Source organism: Grampus griseus (assembly GCF_964374135.1).
Source record: "Grampus griseus genome assembly, chromosome: 8".
Lineage (NCBI taxonomy): Eukaryota > Metazoa > Chordata > Mammalia > Artiodactyla > Delphinidae > Grampus > Grampus griseus.
Genome location: NC_139002.1, coordinates 109,873,768 through 109,890,282, shown reverse-complemented (window position 1 = coordinate 109,890,282; position 16,515 = coordinate 109,873,768). Strand labels below are relative to the sequence as shown.

Sequence of the window (16,515 nt, the reverse complement as noted above, 5' to 3'; positions counted from 1 at the left end):
TCTAGGCTTTGTTGGTCCGAGGCCGTGGTGGGAAAGTGTGTGGAGGTGGCATGGGGAGGGGAGGGGGTGGGGGGCGCTCCTGCGGCCCCGCCTTCCTGCAGCGCTTCCGCCGGGTGCAGCTGCCGGAGCTCTGCGGTCCACGGGGCTGGGCACCGGTGACGAGACTCTCCCCCTCGGAGCGGCCTCCCTGTCCTTGTTAAGTGTTCAGAGGGCAGAGTAAAGAGCGAGCAGAGACGTAACGCCGCGTTTCACGTAGTCGGTGCTTAAGTAGCCAGTAACCTCTGTTGTATCACCTCCGTCTGTGCGTCTGTCTCTCGGTGTCGCGACTTTCGTCCAGCTGTCGGCCAAGCGGGTTCTCTGGCTGAGGCTTGGTGAAAGCCGGGTCCCCTGCCGCCTCCGCCCCGCCAGCTTGGCGTGGAGGCTGGGGGTCTCAGCTGCCCTCGACCCTCTGGAGTCAGGGGTTCTGCAGATGCACTCAGAAATGCTCTGGGGGACGCAAGGCACGGGTCCTTGTGTGGTACCAACTAGAGTGAGCGTCAGGTCTTGCGTCCCGGGAGGCCGCAGTGGCCGTGAACGTGGCACGGCCTAGGCCGAGTGGAGGACCCCTGCCCACCCACCTCTCCCGTCCGCACAGCGAGCCAAACCTGCTGGTCCGCGCCTGTAACCAGCTGGGCCAGTTCCTGCAGCACCGGGAGACCAACCTGCGCTACCTGGCCCTGGAGAGCATGTGCACGCTGGCCAGCTCCGAGTTCTCCCACGAGGCTGTGAAGACACACATTGAGACGGTCATCAATGCCCTGAAGGCAAGTGTGCTCTTCTGGGGCTGCCTGGCCACGGGGGCGCCTTGTCCCTCATGCTGTCACTCATGGGCTACCCGGGGGGGGGGGGTCCCGCGGTCACTTGGGGTCGTGCGCTCGGGCCCTGGGCGATCTGGCGGGCTGCGTGCGTCCCCAGGCGGTTCTGCCCTCTGCCCGCAAGAGACCATGACCACACAGGGCATCTCCCACTGGGCCTGGCACGTGAGCAGAGTCACAATAAAAATGGGATTGATAGAAACTGTTCGTTTTGGTGGAAGGATGAAATATTTTGTCCACGTCTCCGAGAAAACTCGCTCCTTGCAGAAGGATATTTGCTTTGTCAGGGAATTGAAATTCCAGAGCTGGAAGAGCCGAGCTGAGGTCGTCTCCTCTAATGAGGGTTGGCTCCTCAGGGTCAGACACAGCCACATCCACTGCGTTCCTACGTGTTAGAAAACTGAAGGCAGGTGGGGAAGCTACAGAACCCACTGTCTTGGTCCTGGGCTTCCTGCTGAGAACACGTCTGACCCTGTTCCTTTGGGTTTGCGCGTGTTTAATAGACGTTTGTGGTGTGTGTTTTGAACAGGAGCCGTACAAAGGTTTGGAATCGCGCTTTCTGGTGTTTCGAATTCCTCCTGGGTGGTTTTCAGTCACTGCCTGGATCAGAAAGACTTGCTCTTGCCGTGCCTGTGGCTGGGCCCATGGCAGTGCCTCTCATGCTATCCTGTGCTGGGGAGCGGCTGTGCTCTTGTTTCTGAGGGTCCGGGGTGGGGCTGGGAGCCAGCGCGGGGACAGGCTCTCAGGTGACGCAGAAGGGGCCGGTCTGTGACCACACAGCAGGCGGCCTCTGACTCACCCCCTGGGGATGGAGTGTGATCGTGATCTTGGCCGGTCCAGAGCTGCGGGGTCTGAATGCCGGAGTGAGGAGGGCACTGGGGTGGCAAGTGAGGGGCTCTCGGGGTCCTGGATTTGGGTGCTGAGTGGGCAGAGCTCCGAGTGAGCATTGGGACGGGGGCGGGGGGGGGGTGCCTGAGCCGCCCGGCTCGGGACCGTGGGAGGGCATGTGTCACAGTGGACTGCCACCGTCCCCTGCCCAGGCTCCCTTCATGTGGCTGTTGGCTCTGTGCTCGTTCCCCAGACGGAACGGGACGTGAGCGTGCGGCAGCGGGCCGTGGACCTCCTCTACGCCATGTGCGACCGCAGCAATGCCCAGCAGATCGTGGCCGAGATGCTGAGCTACTTGGAGACGGCCGACTACTCTATCCGAGAGGAGATTGTGAGTTCTGGCGGCCTGTGTGTCGTCACCGGCCCCGATGCCTGTGTCTCAGCTGAAGCGCGTCCCTGCAGCCTTGTTGAGAATCTACTACGGACTGGACGAGAGGCCTTTGCTTTAGCTTTTTTATCGGCATGTTCAGGGGAGCCTTCCAGTCTTCCAGAATCACTTGGCAGAGGCTCTCCCCCTCCCCCCCGTGCGGAGGTCCCGGGAGGCAGGTGCTCAGCACAGAGGGAGCAGGGCGTGCGTGGGGGGTGGGCGCAGCGGGGACACAGGCCGGCGTGGCAGTGAGGGGGCCCCAGCGCCCAGCTTTGGGCCCAGCTCTGGGCTTGAAGGACTCGAAGCCGAGGGCGGTGACGAGGTGGGTGTTCTGGAACGGTGCTCTGGGGTCGTTACGGAGGGTCGACTTGGAGACCAGAGGGTGTGCAGAGCAGGTGGATGGGGGATCTGGGGCGCGGTCAGGAGGTCACGCTGGGGAAGGTGGGCGTGCGGGCGGCAGCACGGGGGGCCGGGCTCCAGGTTGGCGACCGATGCTGCTCAGGGCAGGCTCGGTGCAGGAGGAGGCTGTACCCGGGGGAGGTGAGGGGCCTGCTTTCCGCAGCCCGGAGCAGGTGCCCTGGGGAGCTGGGAGAAGGGCTGTCGGAGCAGGAGGCCCAGCGAGCGCGGGTGGCGCTTTGCCAGTGGGGCTGCCTGGGCTGCGGGCCGGGTGGCGGGGGGAGGACGGGGCTCGCTGTGCCTCTCTCGACACGTCCCTCCACGTCTGCTCCTGGAACCTTAGACTTACGGGCTCCTTTGACAAGTGGGGGTCGCTTTGACGTGGGTTCAGGCCCTTCTGAGGCCCTCCCTGAGTGGCCGTGCCCTGCAGGTGCTGAAGGTCGCCATCCTGGCGGAGAAGTACGCCGTGGACTACACGTGGTACGTGGACACCATCCTGAACCTGATCCGCATCGCTGGAGACTACGTGAGCGAGGAGGTGTGGTACCGCGTCATCCAGATCGTCGTCAACCGGGACGACGTGCAGGGCTACGCCGCCAAGACGGTGTTTGAGGTGTGGCCCCGCCCCGCCCCCGCCAGCCTTCCCGCAGGCCGGGCTCCGGCACTGCTCCTGCCTCCGCTGGAGTCTCGGTGCCCTCTGTCCCTGATTTCAGCACAGCAACCCCGGGTGGGAGGCTCTCGGTCAGCGCATGGCCTCCTGAGCAGGCTGCCCGGGCTGGGGCCTTGGGCTGGCCTCTGTGTGTCCGAGAGCAGGTGTGGGGCCGCCACGGTGGGCTTGTGGTCTCTGTCGGCGAGGGCCGTGTGCCCCCGCCCCTGCCCAGGGCCCACGCGTCAGTTTTTGGGAGCAGCTCTCGTTCCCGGGGTGGGATCGGCCGTGGCCCTGCCCGTGGGGCTCCCCTGCTACTGATCCCTCTGCCGAAGTGGCCAGGAGAGAGGATGGCGCAGGGAGTGCATTCGGGAGGGGCTCAGGAGGCTCTGGGGGCTGCGGCTGCATGCAGAGCAGGCTCCCTGGGAAGGCAGCCTGAGCCCGCTCTCCTGGCTTGTCACACGGCTCAGTGGCTTTCTCCGGAGGCCGAGCTCTACTGGTGCTTCCTCTGCCTGGGCACCAGGCTCACCGCGCGTGCTCTTCCGTAGGCGCTGCAGGCCCCAGCGTGCCACGAGAACCTGGTCAAAGTCGGTGGCTACATCCTAGGGGAGTTTGGGAACTTGATAGCAGGAGACCCGAGATCCAGGTGAGTCACCCGGGAGCTGGGAGTCCCGCGTCCAGTGCCGGGCCTGTGCCCACTGATTCACACCCGATGGCCTAGTAGAGGCCAGCTGATGTCCCGAGCTCCCCAGGACAGCCCGTAGCGAGGGGACATCCGCTCTGGTTGGCTGTACAGAACACAGGGATTCTGGGGGGAAGGAGGCATGGCTGATGGCCGGCGCTGTTCAGAGGGGAGCCTGGACTTGGCCTGGAGCGGGAACGCACAGCTTCTGGCTGAGCGTGGGCTCATGCCCCCGAGTCACTCCGCGCTCACTCCCCGTCTTGTGGGGACACACGGGGGTCAGGCTCAGGCGGGGTGGTCCAGGCGGGGAGTGAGGCGTGGAGGTGACGCTGTGCCCCATGTGTGCCCCCCCAGCCCCCTGACCCAGTTTCACCTGCTGCACTCCAAGTTCCACCTGTGCAGCGTCCCCACCAGGGCGCTCCTCCTGTCCACTTACATCAAGTTCGTGAACCTCTTCCCGGAGGTGAAGGGCACCATCCAGGACGTGCTGCGCAGTGACAGCCAGCTGAAGAATGCTGACGTGGAGCTGCAGCAGCGCGCCGTCGAGTACCTGCGGCTCAGCACTGTCGCCAGCACCGACATCCTGGTGCGCCACGCTGCTCTATTGCCCCCCGCCTCGCCTTGGCCACCCTTTCTGGGGGCCGGAGGCCATGGGGCTTCGTGCTGCGCTGACCTAGGGCTCCTTTCCCCCCAGGCGACTGTCCTGGAGGAGATGCCTCCGTTTCCAGAACGTGAGTCTTCTATCCTGGCCAAGCTCAAGAAGAAGAAGGGCCCCAGCACGGTGACCGACCTGGAGGAGGCCAAGCGGGAGAGGAGCGCCGACGTCAACGGGGGCCCCGAGCCCGCCCCGGCCAGTGCCAGCGCTGCGGTGGGTCCCCTCCTGAGGGCCGTACCCTGCGTGAGCTCCTGGGGCACCTGGTCCCCGAGATCCGCGACCCTGGACTGTTGTCGTTGGGGGGCAGGCTGACCCAGACGCCTGTGTCTGTCAGCCAGACTGTGTCTGTCGGATGGTTGTCTGGGGTCCGCGGTCAGCTCCCACGTCTCCCCTCGGCTTTGGATTTAGAAGACGTGGTCACCCGTCTCTTGCACGACTGCCGTATAGTCCCGCACCCCTCGCTGGTTTCCAGTGGACCCACCTCCTGCTGTCCTCAGAGGTTTTTCACTAGTGAGCGCGTTAGAGCGAGCGTCCTGTTCACGCACGATGCCCTGAGAACATGTCCTTTGACGTTCGTCGGGGAAGATGCCGTTTTGAGAGTTGTGTTTCCTTTCTCGGCTCAGTGGAGGGAGCCCGGGGAGCAGGTGCGTTAGCCCGGCTGGGCAGCAGCCCCTGCGGCCCTGCAGGCGGCTCCCGAGGACCTTGGTCTTTATGCTTGGCCCGTCGGGAGGCAGCCTGGAGAGCTGTGTGTCCCCTCTAGGACGCCGGTGCGGCACCATGGACGGTGCTGCTTACGCTGCTCGGCGGCCTCTGTGAGGGCGGGCCCCACTGGTGGCGCGTGCAGCGTGTGGACGGCCCGGGGCCCGGCTGGTTTGCTCATCCAGAGCGTGCTCGTGTCTGAGTCCTGCTGCTCCTTGGGGGGCGCTTGCCTGGCTCCACGTCTCCTTGTGTGCCCCGGGGCCTCGGGCCCGCCGTGAGGCCTGTGCTCAGACCTGGCCTGGCCCTTGACTTGGGGCCCCGTCACAGCCAGGACCTCTCACCTGAGCCCTGATACCTTCTCTCCAGGGGCGCCCTTCGTGGCCCTGTGGATGTGAGTTCCCGTTTGTCCTCACGGCTCAGGGAGCTGGGGCAGGGGGAAGGCCTTGACGGGGCTGGGGAGTTGAGGCAGAAGCAGCAGGACAGGAAAGAGGCTGGGGTCCCTCCTGGCTGGGATTCTCCTCCTGGTGTCTTCTCTCTCCTGTCTTCAAACTCAGAAGGGAGGCCCCGCCGCCAGGTGGCGTTGAGATGTCTGGATCTCACGAGAACGCCTGGGCTGCCTTTTGCTTTGGGCAGTGGTGGCCAGAATGCCTTTTATTTAGGGTCGCAGGTCATGCCAGGAGGCGATTTTCTTTGTGGCCTTCCTGGGAGCTCGGCTCAGCTGTGGCTTTGGGGTGCTTGTCTGTGCGCCTTGAGGGTGGGTGTCTGGAGGCTGCCGGTCCTCCTGGGGCTTTGGGCTGGCGGAGGAGCCCAGAGCCACCCTGCACCCTGTGGTGTGCGGCGCTTTGAGCAGGTGTAACCTGTGCAGAGCCGGGTGCCAGGCCGGCTCCTGGGGGAGGGTCTCCCCGAGTCCTGAGAAGAGGGGGAGGCGGCGAAGCGGCGGGGGGTCCCAGTGCTGCAGGGTAGAGCCTGCACGTGGGGTCTGGGGAGGGAGTAGGCGTCTTAGCGGGGCCTCCCTAAGGAGCAGCCTTGCTTTTGTCTGTCCGTGTTTGACTTAATGGGACAGAAGGGTTTGCCTACTTTAAAAAGCATTTGCACTGTTCTTTGGGAACCAGTGGAGACATTGTGCAGTAGGTGGCAGAGGTGCAGTGACCTCGTCAGGCTGCGGGTTCTGTGGCCCAGACAGAGGCCTTTCTCGCGTCACTCACAGCAGGCTTGGGCCCCCCCCCCCTCACCGGGAGCAGCTCCTAACCTTGGGTGGCCAGGCTCCCGAAGATGGCCTCGCTGGCGGGAGGCTGTTGTGAGGGGCTGTGTGTGCGGGAGTGTCATCCCAGGTGCAGGGCCAGGAGCCCCCGTGGCCATTTCATCGACTCTCCCCAATGGCGCAGAAGCGTCTGAGGAAGCTTGACAGCTCCTCTGGGGGCCCTTCCCCTTCTCCTGGGGAGCACGGCCTGGCCTGTCGGCTCTGCCCAGGAGCCCCTTTCACCCGGAGCCGCCCGCTTCCGGGCCGCTTCCGGCCGCAGGGTGGGCCTGGCGCGCTGCCTGCCCTGGAGCCCCAGGAAGGAGGGCCTGGCGCACGGAGCGGAGCTCTTGGCCGGCTCAGGCCCACGTCCTCTCTGCGGGACGGGACACGTGTTCTGTAACGCCTCTTTTGTCTCAACGTGGAATCCATACAGAAGATCATCTGCCTAAGCGTGTAATGTTTTAGAAATTCAGTGCAGTGCTCTAAATATAAAAGGGAAGTAAGTAATTATTTATGCTAATGTAATGATTCTCACGTGTACGTCCTCCGCATGGCCTGAGGGCGGGCTGGCCAGTGCCTGGGATGGGTGCATCCACACTCCTGAGAAAGAAGGGGCGTTGGCCTCCTTGGGCTCTCAGCGTGGCTGCCGGCGTGGCTGCGTTCCTGGAAAGATGAGTGAGTGCGCAGTAACACCGAGCAAGGTGTTCACTGCAGTGACGAAAAGCAGCTCTCGGATGTAGTCTCAGGTGACTGTAAGTGGATATTTGCCCTCGGGAGGGTCCAGGGGGACATTTAAAAGTCACTCCAGATGAGTTCTCACAGGCCTGGTTCTCGCTGCGACAGGAACCTCTCGGTCCTCAGGACCGTGCACGTTTCTGGACTCGTGCGCCCAGGCAGGGGCAGCGCCAGCTCTCTGTGCAGCTGGTGGGGGACGTCTGGGGAGGGAGCGTGTGATGAGCTGCGCTGTTGTGTCTCCTGTGAGCTTGGAGAGGGATTTTGGAAGGGCTTTGTTGTGTTCTTTGTCTCTTGCCTAGGATCAAAAAGCAGCTGTTTAGGCACATCATTGTAAATCAGCTATACTTCGATTAAAAAAAAAATAAAACAAAACAACGAAAAAAGCAGTTATTTTTAAAAAAACCCTGTTCTGCAGGCATTTTGTCTGCTCTTCCTCTGTAACGAAGCAGAACGTAGATGACCAAGGCTGCGCCCTAGTAAGCTGCTGGCTTTTACTTCTTTCATCTTTCCAGACTTCTTCACATGGTTGACAGTGACACGCACAGTCTTGTCTCTGAAACCAGACACTTCTTTTCGGGGTGTGGGTGGGGTGCAGGCCCTTGCGCTTGCCTGGCGTGGTGCCCAGAAGGGTCTGCGCTGACCTTCTCCTTCCCTGTCTTCCAGTCCACGCCTTCTCCGTCGGCAGACCTACTGGGGCTGGGGGCTGCGCCCCCCGTCCCCACGGGACCTCCACCCTCCTCCGGCGGGCTGCTCGTGGACGTTTTCTCAGACTCACCCTCCGCGGTCGCTCCCCTGGCTCCCGGCTCCGAGGACAACTTCGCCAGGTAGTCTGCCTCCTGCATCCCGAGGACAGGGGCTCCCCCCGCCCGGCCAGGCCTGCGCCCTGGGTGCCCAGGGAGGGAGGAGGCTCAGGCGCTGGACAGGTGAGGGAGTGGTGGGCGCCCTGTGTGCTGTCTGCTCCCGTGGGCTGCGCCTGCCCTGCAGGACGCTTGTGCTCTGCTCTCCGTGCTGTGCCCCTGGGCTCTCTAATCACGCCCTGTGTCTGCCCTCCAGGCACCTAGCTTTTTCTTGAAGAGACGCTCTTCAGTTCACAGTCACTGCTTTGTCCTGTGGGGTCTGCTTCCAAGCCTGCTTCCTGCTCCTCCGCTGACCTGTTCCGTCCTTGTCACCTCTGTCTGACCGGTGTCCCGATGTTCACACCCCTGCTGTGGGCCAGCAGAGTCCTGCGTGCGGTCAACTTGGCCCCGTTCCCCCACTTTGAAGGCGAAATCCCAGGCTGCTCTTCCCCGCGCTTCGCTGCGCGGATCCTGCCCCTTTTCCCTGCTTGCTGTCTGTCCCTCTGTCTCTGCTGATCGAGATCCAGCCAGGAGGTGGGGGGCTCCCCCTCCGAGAGGAGAGCGGGTGTGAGTTCTGTCGTCTCCAAGGAGCGGCTGCTCGTCTTGGTCTTTGTGACCGCGGAAGAGTTCTTGTGGTTTTCTGGTTTCTCCTGTCTCTCTCCGTTCGCCCCGCACACTGACTCGTATTTCCTGTCGCTTGTTGGAAGTGACTGGGGAAGGGCGGGTTTGCAGTGCCGCCAGTTGTCCGTCTGTGGCGGAAAACAGACTCTTTTTCTTAAACTGAGGTATATAGTTAGTTGGTTTACAACATCATATTAGTGTCAGGTGTACAACGTAGGGACTCAACTTTTTTAGGTTATATTCCGTTTAAAGTTATCACAAAATAGTGGCTGTATTTCCCTGTGCTGTACAGTATATCCTTGTGGCTTATCTATCTTATGTGTAGCAGTTTGCACCTCTTACTCCCGTACCCTGTCTTCCCTCTCCCCCCTTCCTTCTCCCTGCTGGTAACCACTAGTTTGTTCTCTGTGTCTGTGAGTCTGTTTTGTTATATTCATTTATTTTTCAGATTCCACATGTGAATGGCAGCATACAGTATTTGTCTTCTCTGTCTGACTTATTGCGCTTAGCATGACGCCCTCCAAGTCCATTCATGTTGCAAATGACAGAATTTCATTTTTGTATTGGCCGAGTGTGCGTGTGTGCGTGTGCGTGTGCGTGTGCGTGTGCGCGTGCGCGTGTGTGTGTGTGTGCGTGTGTGTGTGTGTGTTCGTTCCATCGTATATTATACCACATCTTTATCGACTCATCCGCTGACGGACACTTAGGTTGCTTTCGTATCTTCACTTTTGTAAATAATGCTGCTGTGAATATTGGGGTGCATGTGTCTTTTCAAATTAGTGTTTTCATTCTCCTTGAATATACCCAGGACTGGAATTGCTGGGTCATGTGGTAGCTGTATTTTTAGTCTTTTGAGGAACCGCCATACTGTTTTCCAGTGTTTCACCAATTTACATCCCCACCAGCAGTGTGCAAGGGCTCCCTTTTCTTCATGCTCTCCTCAGCATTTGTTATATGTGGTCTTTTTGATGATGGCCGTTCTGACAGCTGTGAGGTGTTGTCTCTTTGTGGTTTTGATCCCCGTTTCCCTGACGGTGAGTGATGTTCAGCATCTTTCATGTGCCTGTTGGCATCTGTATGTCTTCTTTGGAAAAATGTCTGTTCAGGTCTTCTGCCCGTTCTTTAATTGGGTCATTTGGTTTTTCGATATTGGGTTGTATGAGCTGTTTATATGTTTTGGAAATTAAACCTCTTATTGGTCTTGCCATTTGCAAATATTTTCTCCCATTCAGTAGTTGTGTTTCTGTTTTGTTGATGATTCCCTTTTGCTGCGCAAAAGCTTTTAAGTTCAATTAGATCTCGTTTATCTTTGCATTTGTTTCCTTTGCCTTAGGAGCAGATCCAAGAAAATATTTGCTGCAGTTTATGTCAAAGCGTGCTCTGCCTGTGTTCTCTTCTAGGAGTTTTATGGTTTCAGGTCTTATATTTAGGTCTTTAATCCAGTTTGAGTTTATTTTTATATGTAGTGTGAGATGTTCTAGTTTCATGCTTTTCCATGTAGCTGTCCAGTTTTCGCAGCACCAGGGGAAGGGAGAGCAGGGAAGAGGGGAGGGGAGGACAGGAGGGGCAGGGAGGGCCGCCTGGGTGTGGGCGTGGGTGTGCGTGGCCCGCGGACAGCCCCGGTGGAGACCGTTTGGAGGCCACTGCCGCGTGTCAAGTGGCCGAGCCTGTGGGCCGACCTGAACAAACGTGTGTGCTTTTGCCGTGGCGCCCGTGTCCTGCGTCAGTGGAAGCTGTTCACGGCTGAGCAGCACCTTCATGGAAGGCAGACGACCTGCTCCTGTGGTCATTCCTTGGTTGTGCCGTGTCACCCTCTCAACTTACCTCCCATCTCTAGCGGGCGCTTTTAATGGTGTTCGTCGGAATATTTGCCGCTTTTCCCTTCCCTCCTGTCCCAGAGAGGTTTTTCTGGTCTTCGTGTTCTTTAAACCCTTTTTCGAAACTGATCTTGGTATTTTTGGTGGGTGGGTGGCTTTGAGTGACTCACATGCTGTCCCTTGTCCCCCAGGTTTGTCTGTAAAAATAATGGTGTGTTGTTTGAAAACCAGCTTCTTCAGATTGGACTGAAGTCTGAGTTTCGGCAGAATTTAGGTATGTATTTTACTTTACTCAATGAAAACTTCTCTTAGAAGTTACGAGGAGAAAGTATTTCCAAATCACAAATCTCAAAAGGGTCTAGTTTCTAGAATATATAGAGGATTCCAAATCAACAACAGAAAAACAACCCAGTTAGAAAACGGGCAGAAGTCTCAGACATTTCCCGAAGGAAGACATTCAGGTGTCCGAAAGAGCATGCAAAGGCGCCCACCGCCACCAATAGTCTGAGAAATGCAGTCAGACCCATCGAGGTGCCACCTCATAGCATCGGCACGGCTGCTATAAAAAACAAAACGAGGGTTGGCGAGGACGCAGAGAAATTGGAAGCTTGTGCTCTGGGGGGATGTATTTGCTGCTGTGGCAAACAGTCTGGAGGTTTCTTAAAAAACTAAAACTAGAACTCCCATATATATGACCTAGCAATCCCACTTCTGGGTATTTACCCAAAAGAATTGAAAGGAAAGCAGGGACTGGAACAGGTACTCACATGCCCACGTTCACAGTCACCAAAAAGGTGGAGGCAACCCAAGTGCCATCCATTTGAGTGGATACACAAAATGTGGTTTAAACACACACTGGAACATTACTCAGCCTTAAAAAGGAAGGAACTTGTGACACAGGCTACACAGGGTGAACCTTCAGGACATCACACTCAGTGAAATAATCCAGTCACAGAAGGACTAATCCTGTCTGATTCCACTCCCTAGGGGTCCCTGGAGGAGTCACATCCACAGAGACAGAAAAGTAGACGGTGGGGCCCAGGGCTGGGGGAGGGGAGGGGAGTGAGTGTTCATGGGGACAGAGCGTCCGTTCGGGAAGACGGAACGTTCTGGGGATGAAGGTGGGGAAGGTAACACGACCATGTGAATGTGCTTCGTGCCCCGCCCTGTGCGCCAAGAGATGCGGAGACGGTAAATTGCAGGGTATATGGTGTATGTTTTACCACATTTTTAAAAAAAGCTTTCTGTTCCCCCCAGCCCCCCAAAATTGTGCCCACTGGCTACTGGGGCTGTTGCCGAGGGGCCCTGTGGGCTGCTGGCCCCGCCTCCCTCTTGGCACCATCGTGGAGCCTTGTCTGCGGAAACGAGTGGAGGGTGGGAAGGCAGCGCATCTGCCCCGTGGGGCCCCTCAGACTCCTTCTCACTGAGGACGGACAGAGGTGTTCGTTTCTCATTGGATGAAGGGGTTAGACTCCGGGCCACGGGGGCGTCACCCAGGAGCCGTGGTGTTTCTTAGGCTGTCGGGGAGGCATGCCTACCTGTGCGTCCTCTTCAGGAGATTTGAAGTTCACGTTCCATTGTGAATTCTGAGGGTGTAAGACGTCCACAGAGGTCTGTGTGGCGGTTCCTGCTGTGCTGGCCCCGAGCCCCCCAAGTGCCGAGGCCGAGGGCTCGGGCGTCACTTGTGTGGGTCGGGGGCTCTGCTTCCCTCCGCGCAGCTCAGGAGGCTGCGGCGTGTCGTGGGAACAAGCTGCTTTGCTTCCTTCTAGGCCGGATGTTCATATTTTATGGTAATAAGACCTCCACGCAGTTCCTGAGCTTCACTCCTACGCTCATCTGTTCGGACGACCTCCGGGCCAATATCCTTGGTTCCGTTGCCCCAGGCCCCTGGCAGAAGCGGGTGGAGGACAGACTAGGAGGGCGTTTCCAGGTGCTGTTAATGCAACCTCAGGGCACCTTCCCACACTCAGGTTGCTTGTTTATGCCGCTGGTGAAGTACATGCAGGCCTGTTCCGGCCTCCACGTCTGCTGGGGCTCTGGTCTCCTTGGGGAGTCTCCCAGGGAGCTGCTGCCCAGGCAGAGCGAGTGATGGGCCACCTGGGACGAGCTGCGACCGGAGACGGTCCCGTATAAATGGCAGAACTGGGACGTGAGCTTCTCCAGCCCGTCAGCCTTGCCATCCAGGTGTCCTGTTCCCGCGATGATGGGCCACCTGGGTAAAGTGAGGGCGAAGGAGGCCCAGCTTGACCCCCGAGGATGCCGCCTTCCCTGGAAAAGCCGTGAAGCAGGAACCTCCTTACTACAGGCCAGATCTATTTTTATTTTAAGATAAACACGCTTTAAACGTGGACCGTTAAAGCTAAATGTTTAAGTTATTAAAAACACACGTATGGCAGGTTTCGTCCGAGGTCAGGATGTGAGCTCCGACTCCTGCCGGGCCCCTTCTGGAGCCTCTCTGAACTCGGGGCTCAGCCCATGTTCCCAGCGTCGCCACAGCTTCCTTGACACATGCACATCTGAGCCTGCAGACCAAGCCTGTGGACCCCACCGTGGACGGGGGCGCGCAGGTGCAGCAGGCTGTCAACATAGAGTGCGTGTCCGACTTCACCGAGGCGCCCGTCCTCAACATCCAGTTCAGGTGGGAGCCCCGGCCGAGGCACCAGCCGCTCTTGCTGGGCGCGGGGGTGCCAGGCTGGGCCGGCACGTGGCTGTGACGCGGGACCTCTGCATCCTTCCTTCAGAGGGTGTGGTGAGGACCGAGGGGTGACCTGCCGTGCACACTCCAGAGGCGTCTGCTACAGGGGGGTGTGGGAAGTGGGGGAGGGAAAGGGTGCCCGGGTCTGGGACGCCGGGTGGGCGGGGCCTTCTTCCCAAGGCCCGGGGCTTTCAGGCGAGAGACCGAGGGGCCTGTCCCGCTGCGGGCGCTGCACAGCCTGCTGCTCCAGAGGCCAGCCGCCCGGCGCTGGGCCCACCAGGGCCTCGTCTGGGGTGTGAGCGCCTGTGTGTTGTACTCTGAGCGTACACGTCGGCCTGACTGTTTTTTCTGACGTGTCTGTTGCTTCTCGGCTCGTTCCTGCCGTCTTTCAGCGACTGTGGTAGAGTGTGCTTCCCAGCCTTCCCTGTTGGGTATTTGTAAGGTTAACTTTTGAAAAAGCACCTTTCCAAATACGAGGTATACAGGGACCTGCAGATGGCGTACTTTGTAAAATTTAGGGAAATAGACGTGCAGAATTTTTCTTTCATTCCGTAGGCACACTGTTTTCTTTTAGTCTTTTCATGGAAAAAAGAAAAAACCCACACGATTTAAACTTGGAGTTGTAGGACACGGACTGCTGGGGAACGGGAAGAGGCGACGCCTGTCCCCGGCACTGCGACCAGCCCAGCAGCCTCGGCCGGGGGTGGCGGGGGCACGTTCCCCGACGTCCTTGGCCATCGATGACGGTGCGCCGGAGATGGACCAGCCTCCCTGGAGCCCTGGGCCGCCCTTCCAGATCTCTCCGCCCCGCCTTTTGCACGCGGCCCCCCTGTGCCCTGGAGGTGGCACACTCGGGACGTGGACTCTTCCCAGCATGCCTCTGTGTTGCTCACAGGTATGGGGGAACCTTTCAGAATGTGTCTGTGAAGCTGCCTATCACACTCAACAAGTTTTTCCAGCCCACGGAGATGGCTTCTCAGGATTTCTTCCAGCGCTGGAAGCAGCTGAGCAAGTGAGTGGCGCCCTGTCCCCCCCGGGTGGGTGGGGGGCCTCGGCTCTGGCTCAGCTGACGGCACTCGCGCTGGCCTCGGTTTCCCACAGTCCCCAGCAGGAAGTGCAGAATATCTTCAAGGCGAAGCATCCAATGGACACAGAGATCACCAAAGCCAAGGTAAAGGTCTTGCTGTGGACGTTCCCAGGGTCGGGACACGACCGGAGTCCTCAGAGGAGGCTGGCGGCTTCTCGCCTCGGAGAACCCTCCACCTCTGCTGGCGCCGACGCGAGGGGCTCCTGTTTCTCCTGGTTCTTCCCACAGATTATTGGCTTTGGTTCTGCACTCCTAGAGGAAGTCGATCCTAATCCTGCAAACTTTGTGGGAGCTGGTATCATACACACCAGAACCACCCAGATTGGATGCTTACTGCGTCTGGAGCCGAATCTGCAAGCCCAGGTCAAGCCCCTTGAGGGAATCGTTGAATACGCTTGCTTTTTTTTTTTTTAACTGTGGTGTAATTCACACACAGTGAGGTATGCAGATAGATCCCAGATGTGGTAGTTTGATGTGTTTCGACAGATGTGTACACCTGTGTAACCACCACCACCCACCCGTTGGTGTGTGTAGCATTTCCATCGCCCCAGAAAGTTCTCTGGCACGCCCGCATCAGCCCCGGCCTCCCTAGGAGGCAGCGCCGTGTGGCCCAGCGTGGGACCCGCCTGGCCCCAGGCTCCAGCAGTCACCGTGTTGCTGCTGTGTCCACGGTGGGTCCTCGTGGAGCACGTGGCCCTCCTTTGTGGGGAGTTGCCACTCTGGTTTGCCCAGCCCTCCTGTCGATGGACATCGGGCTGCCCCTGTTTCAGGAGGCATTGAATACGGCTGCCGCAGACATCCGGACATGCCTTTGCATGGGCATGTTTTCATTTCACGTGGGGAACACTCAGGGTGGGATTGCCGGCTCATGGGGTCTGGGCACGGTCAGCCTTGCTGTTCCGACAGCGATGCGGTCTCAGACGCCCACCAGCTGCGCATGAAGTTTCCAGTTGGTCCACATGCACACGAGCACTTGCTGATGTCAAACTGTTTTATTTTTGCCACTGAGAGCGTGTTCGTTGCTTGAACCTGTCAACAGTGGCACCTCCAGGGACGGGCTGAGCAGGGGGCCTTGAGGGGCCACTGGGCGGGGCTGGCCCCGCGGTGCCTGCCCTGGCACCGCCACTGACCTTCTGTGTCCTCTGTTTCAGATGTACCGACTCACGCTGCGGACGAGTAGAGAAACCGTCTCTCAGAGATTGTGTGAATTGCTTTCGGAACAGTTTTAATCAACAAGGACGGAGGGTCAGGCTCCTGTGTCTGCGTTTTTCTTCATCTCCACTGTCGTCTTCGTTGCCATGCCGCAAGTCCACGCCCTGTGTAGTGTTGCAGCCCCGGGTGCCTCCCAGCCCTGCTTCTCTGGCCTCGTCCCTTGTGGGGATGGATGGGAGCCTGTGTGCCGTCGAGGAAGAAGAGGCTCAGCCTGGACCCAGCCGTCCTGCCAAGTCAGGAGGAGAGGGGCGTGGATCCCGGGATTAACTCTTATAGAAATCAAGACAGTTCTGTGGCTAAGTCTACAAATTAAAGGGAATTTAGAAGTTTGAATGAAAATGGAAAGTTGTTTGAAATTTTATCAAGATGCCAAGGCTGTCTTATTGACAGTTCATCTCTGATGCTCTGAGAGGAGAGGCAGCGTTCTGTCTGCCATGGCAATAGATCTTGGCTACTTGGATGGGAGACGGGGAGGCAGCCCAAGGGTATGTCCACACGGGGCCCAAGCGCCGACCTCGGCCAGGGTGAGGGCACAGTGCCAGGGGGCTTGCTGGGGCCGGGTTCTGAATCTAGAAGTTAGACAGGGTTGTGTTCTCAATGACGATCAACAAAAACACGTATCCTGGCTGGATTTAATTCTATTTTCCTTTTTCCCAGCACTGTGTTCTTAAAGCGAGATTTGTAAAGCCATCTGACTGAGACCTTATGTGTGCAGTGCTGGGGGGTGGGGGATTCCTGGTGGCTCTGGAGGGGGTGTACCTAACCTCATGCATCTTTGGGTTTCAAATGAGTGCACTGTCACCACAGTGGCCCAGGACTGGTTCCCGATTGTGATGGCAGGGTTTGTTGTGGGCCAACAGAGAAGATTTCTGGAAGGTGAGCTGGTCTCTTCCCTGTGCAGTGACCTAAAGGTGCCGGGGTCATGATTGCAGGCCAGGGTGCTGTGGACCTTGGCCTGTGCAGTGGGAGGAGGGAGGCCTGCGTGTGGTCAGGAAGCAGAGAGCAGAGTGGGGATGAGCTGGCACCTGTCCCCCCACCCCTCCATGTGCGCGGCTCTCACGTGTTGTCCCCTGCGCCTCGAGATG

The 16,515-nt window shown here is 58.9% G+C and overlaps 1 protein-coding gene across 2 annotated transcripts in view; it reads left to right on the top strand.

Annotated features, from left to right (window-relative positions):
* The window catches only part of AP2A2 (adaptor related protein complex 2 subunit alpha 2), a 63,572-nt gene extending 47,803 nt beyond the window's left edge, over positions 1-15,769 (top strand). For both annotated transcript variants that reach the window (XM_082660455.1, XM_082660454.1), the window contains exons 9-22: positions 635-803; positions 1,936-2,073; positions 2,936-3,118; positions 3,700-3,797; positions 4,188-4,419; positions 4,528-4,701; positions 7,826-7,986; positions 10,628-10,710; positions 12,206-12,297; positions 12,953-13,074; positions 14,027-14,143; positions 14,233-14,302; positions 14,447-14,581; positions 15,370-15,769. In XM_082660455.1, the coding sequence (XP_082516581.1) occupies positions 635-803; positions 1,936-2,073; positions 2,936-3,118; positions 3,700-3,797; positions 4,188-4,419; positions 4,528-4,701; positions 7,826-7,986; positions 10,628-10,710; positions 12,206-12,297; positions 12,953-13,074; positions 14,027-14,143; positions 14,233-14,302; positions 14,447-14,581; positions 15,370-15,447 (1,852 nt within the window). In that variant the 3' untranslated portion in view covers positions 15,448-15,769. The remainder of the gene's footprint in view (positions 1-634; positions 804-1,935; positions 2,074-2,935; positions 3,119-3,699; positions 3,798-4,187; positions 4,420-4,527; positions 4,702-7,825; positions 7,987-10,627; positions 10,711-12,205; positions 12,298-12,952; positions 13,075-14,026; positions 14,144-14,232; positions 14,303-14,446; positions 14,582-15,369) is intronic.
* The last annotated feature ends 746 nt before the right edge of the window (positions 15,770-16,515 follow it).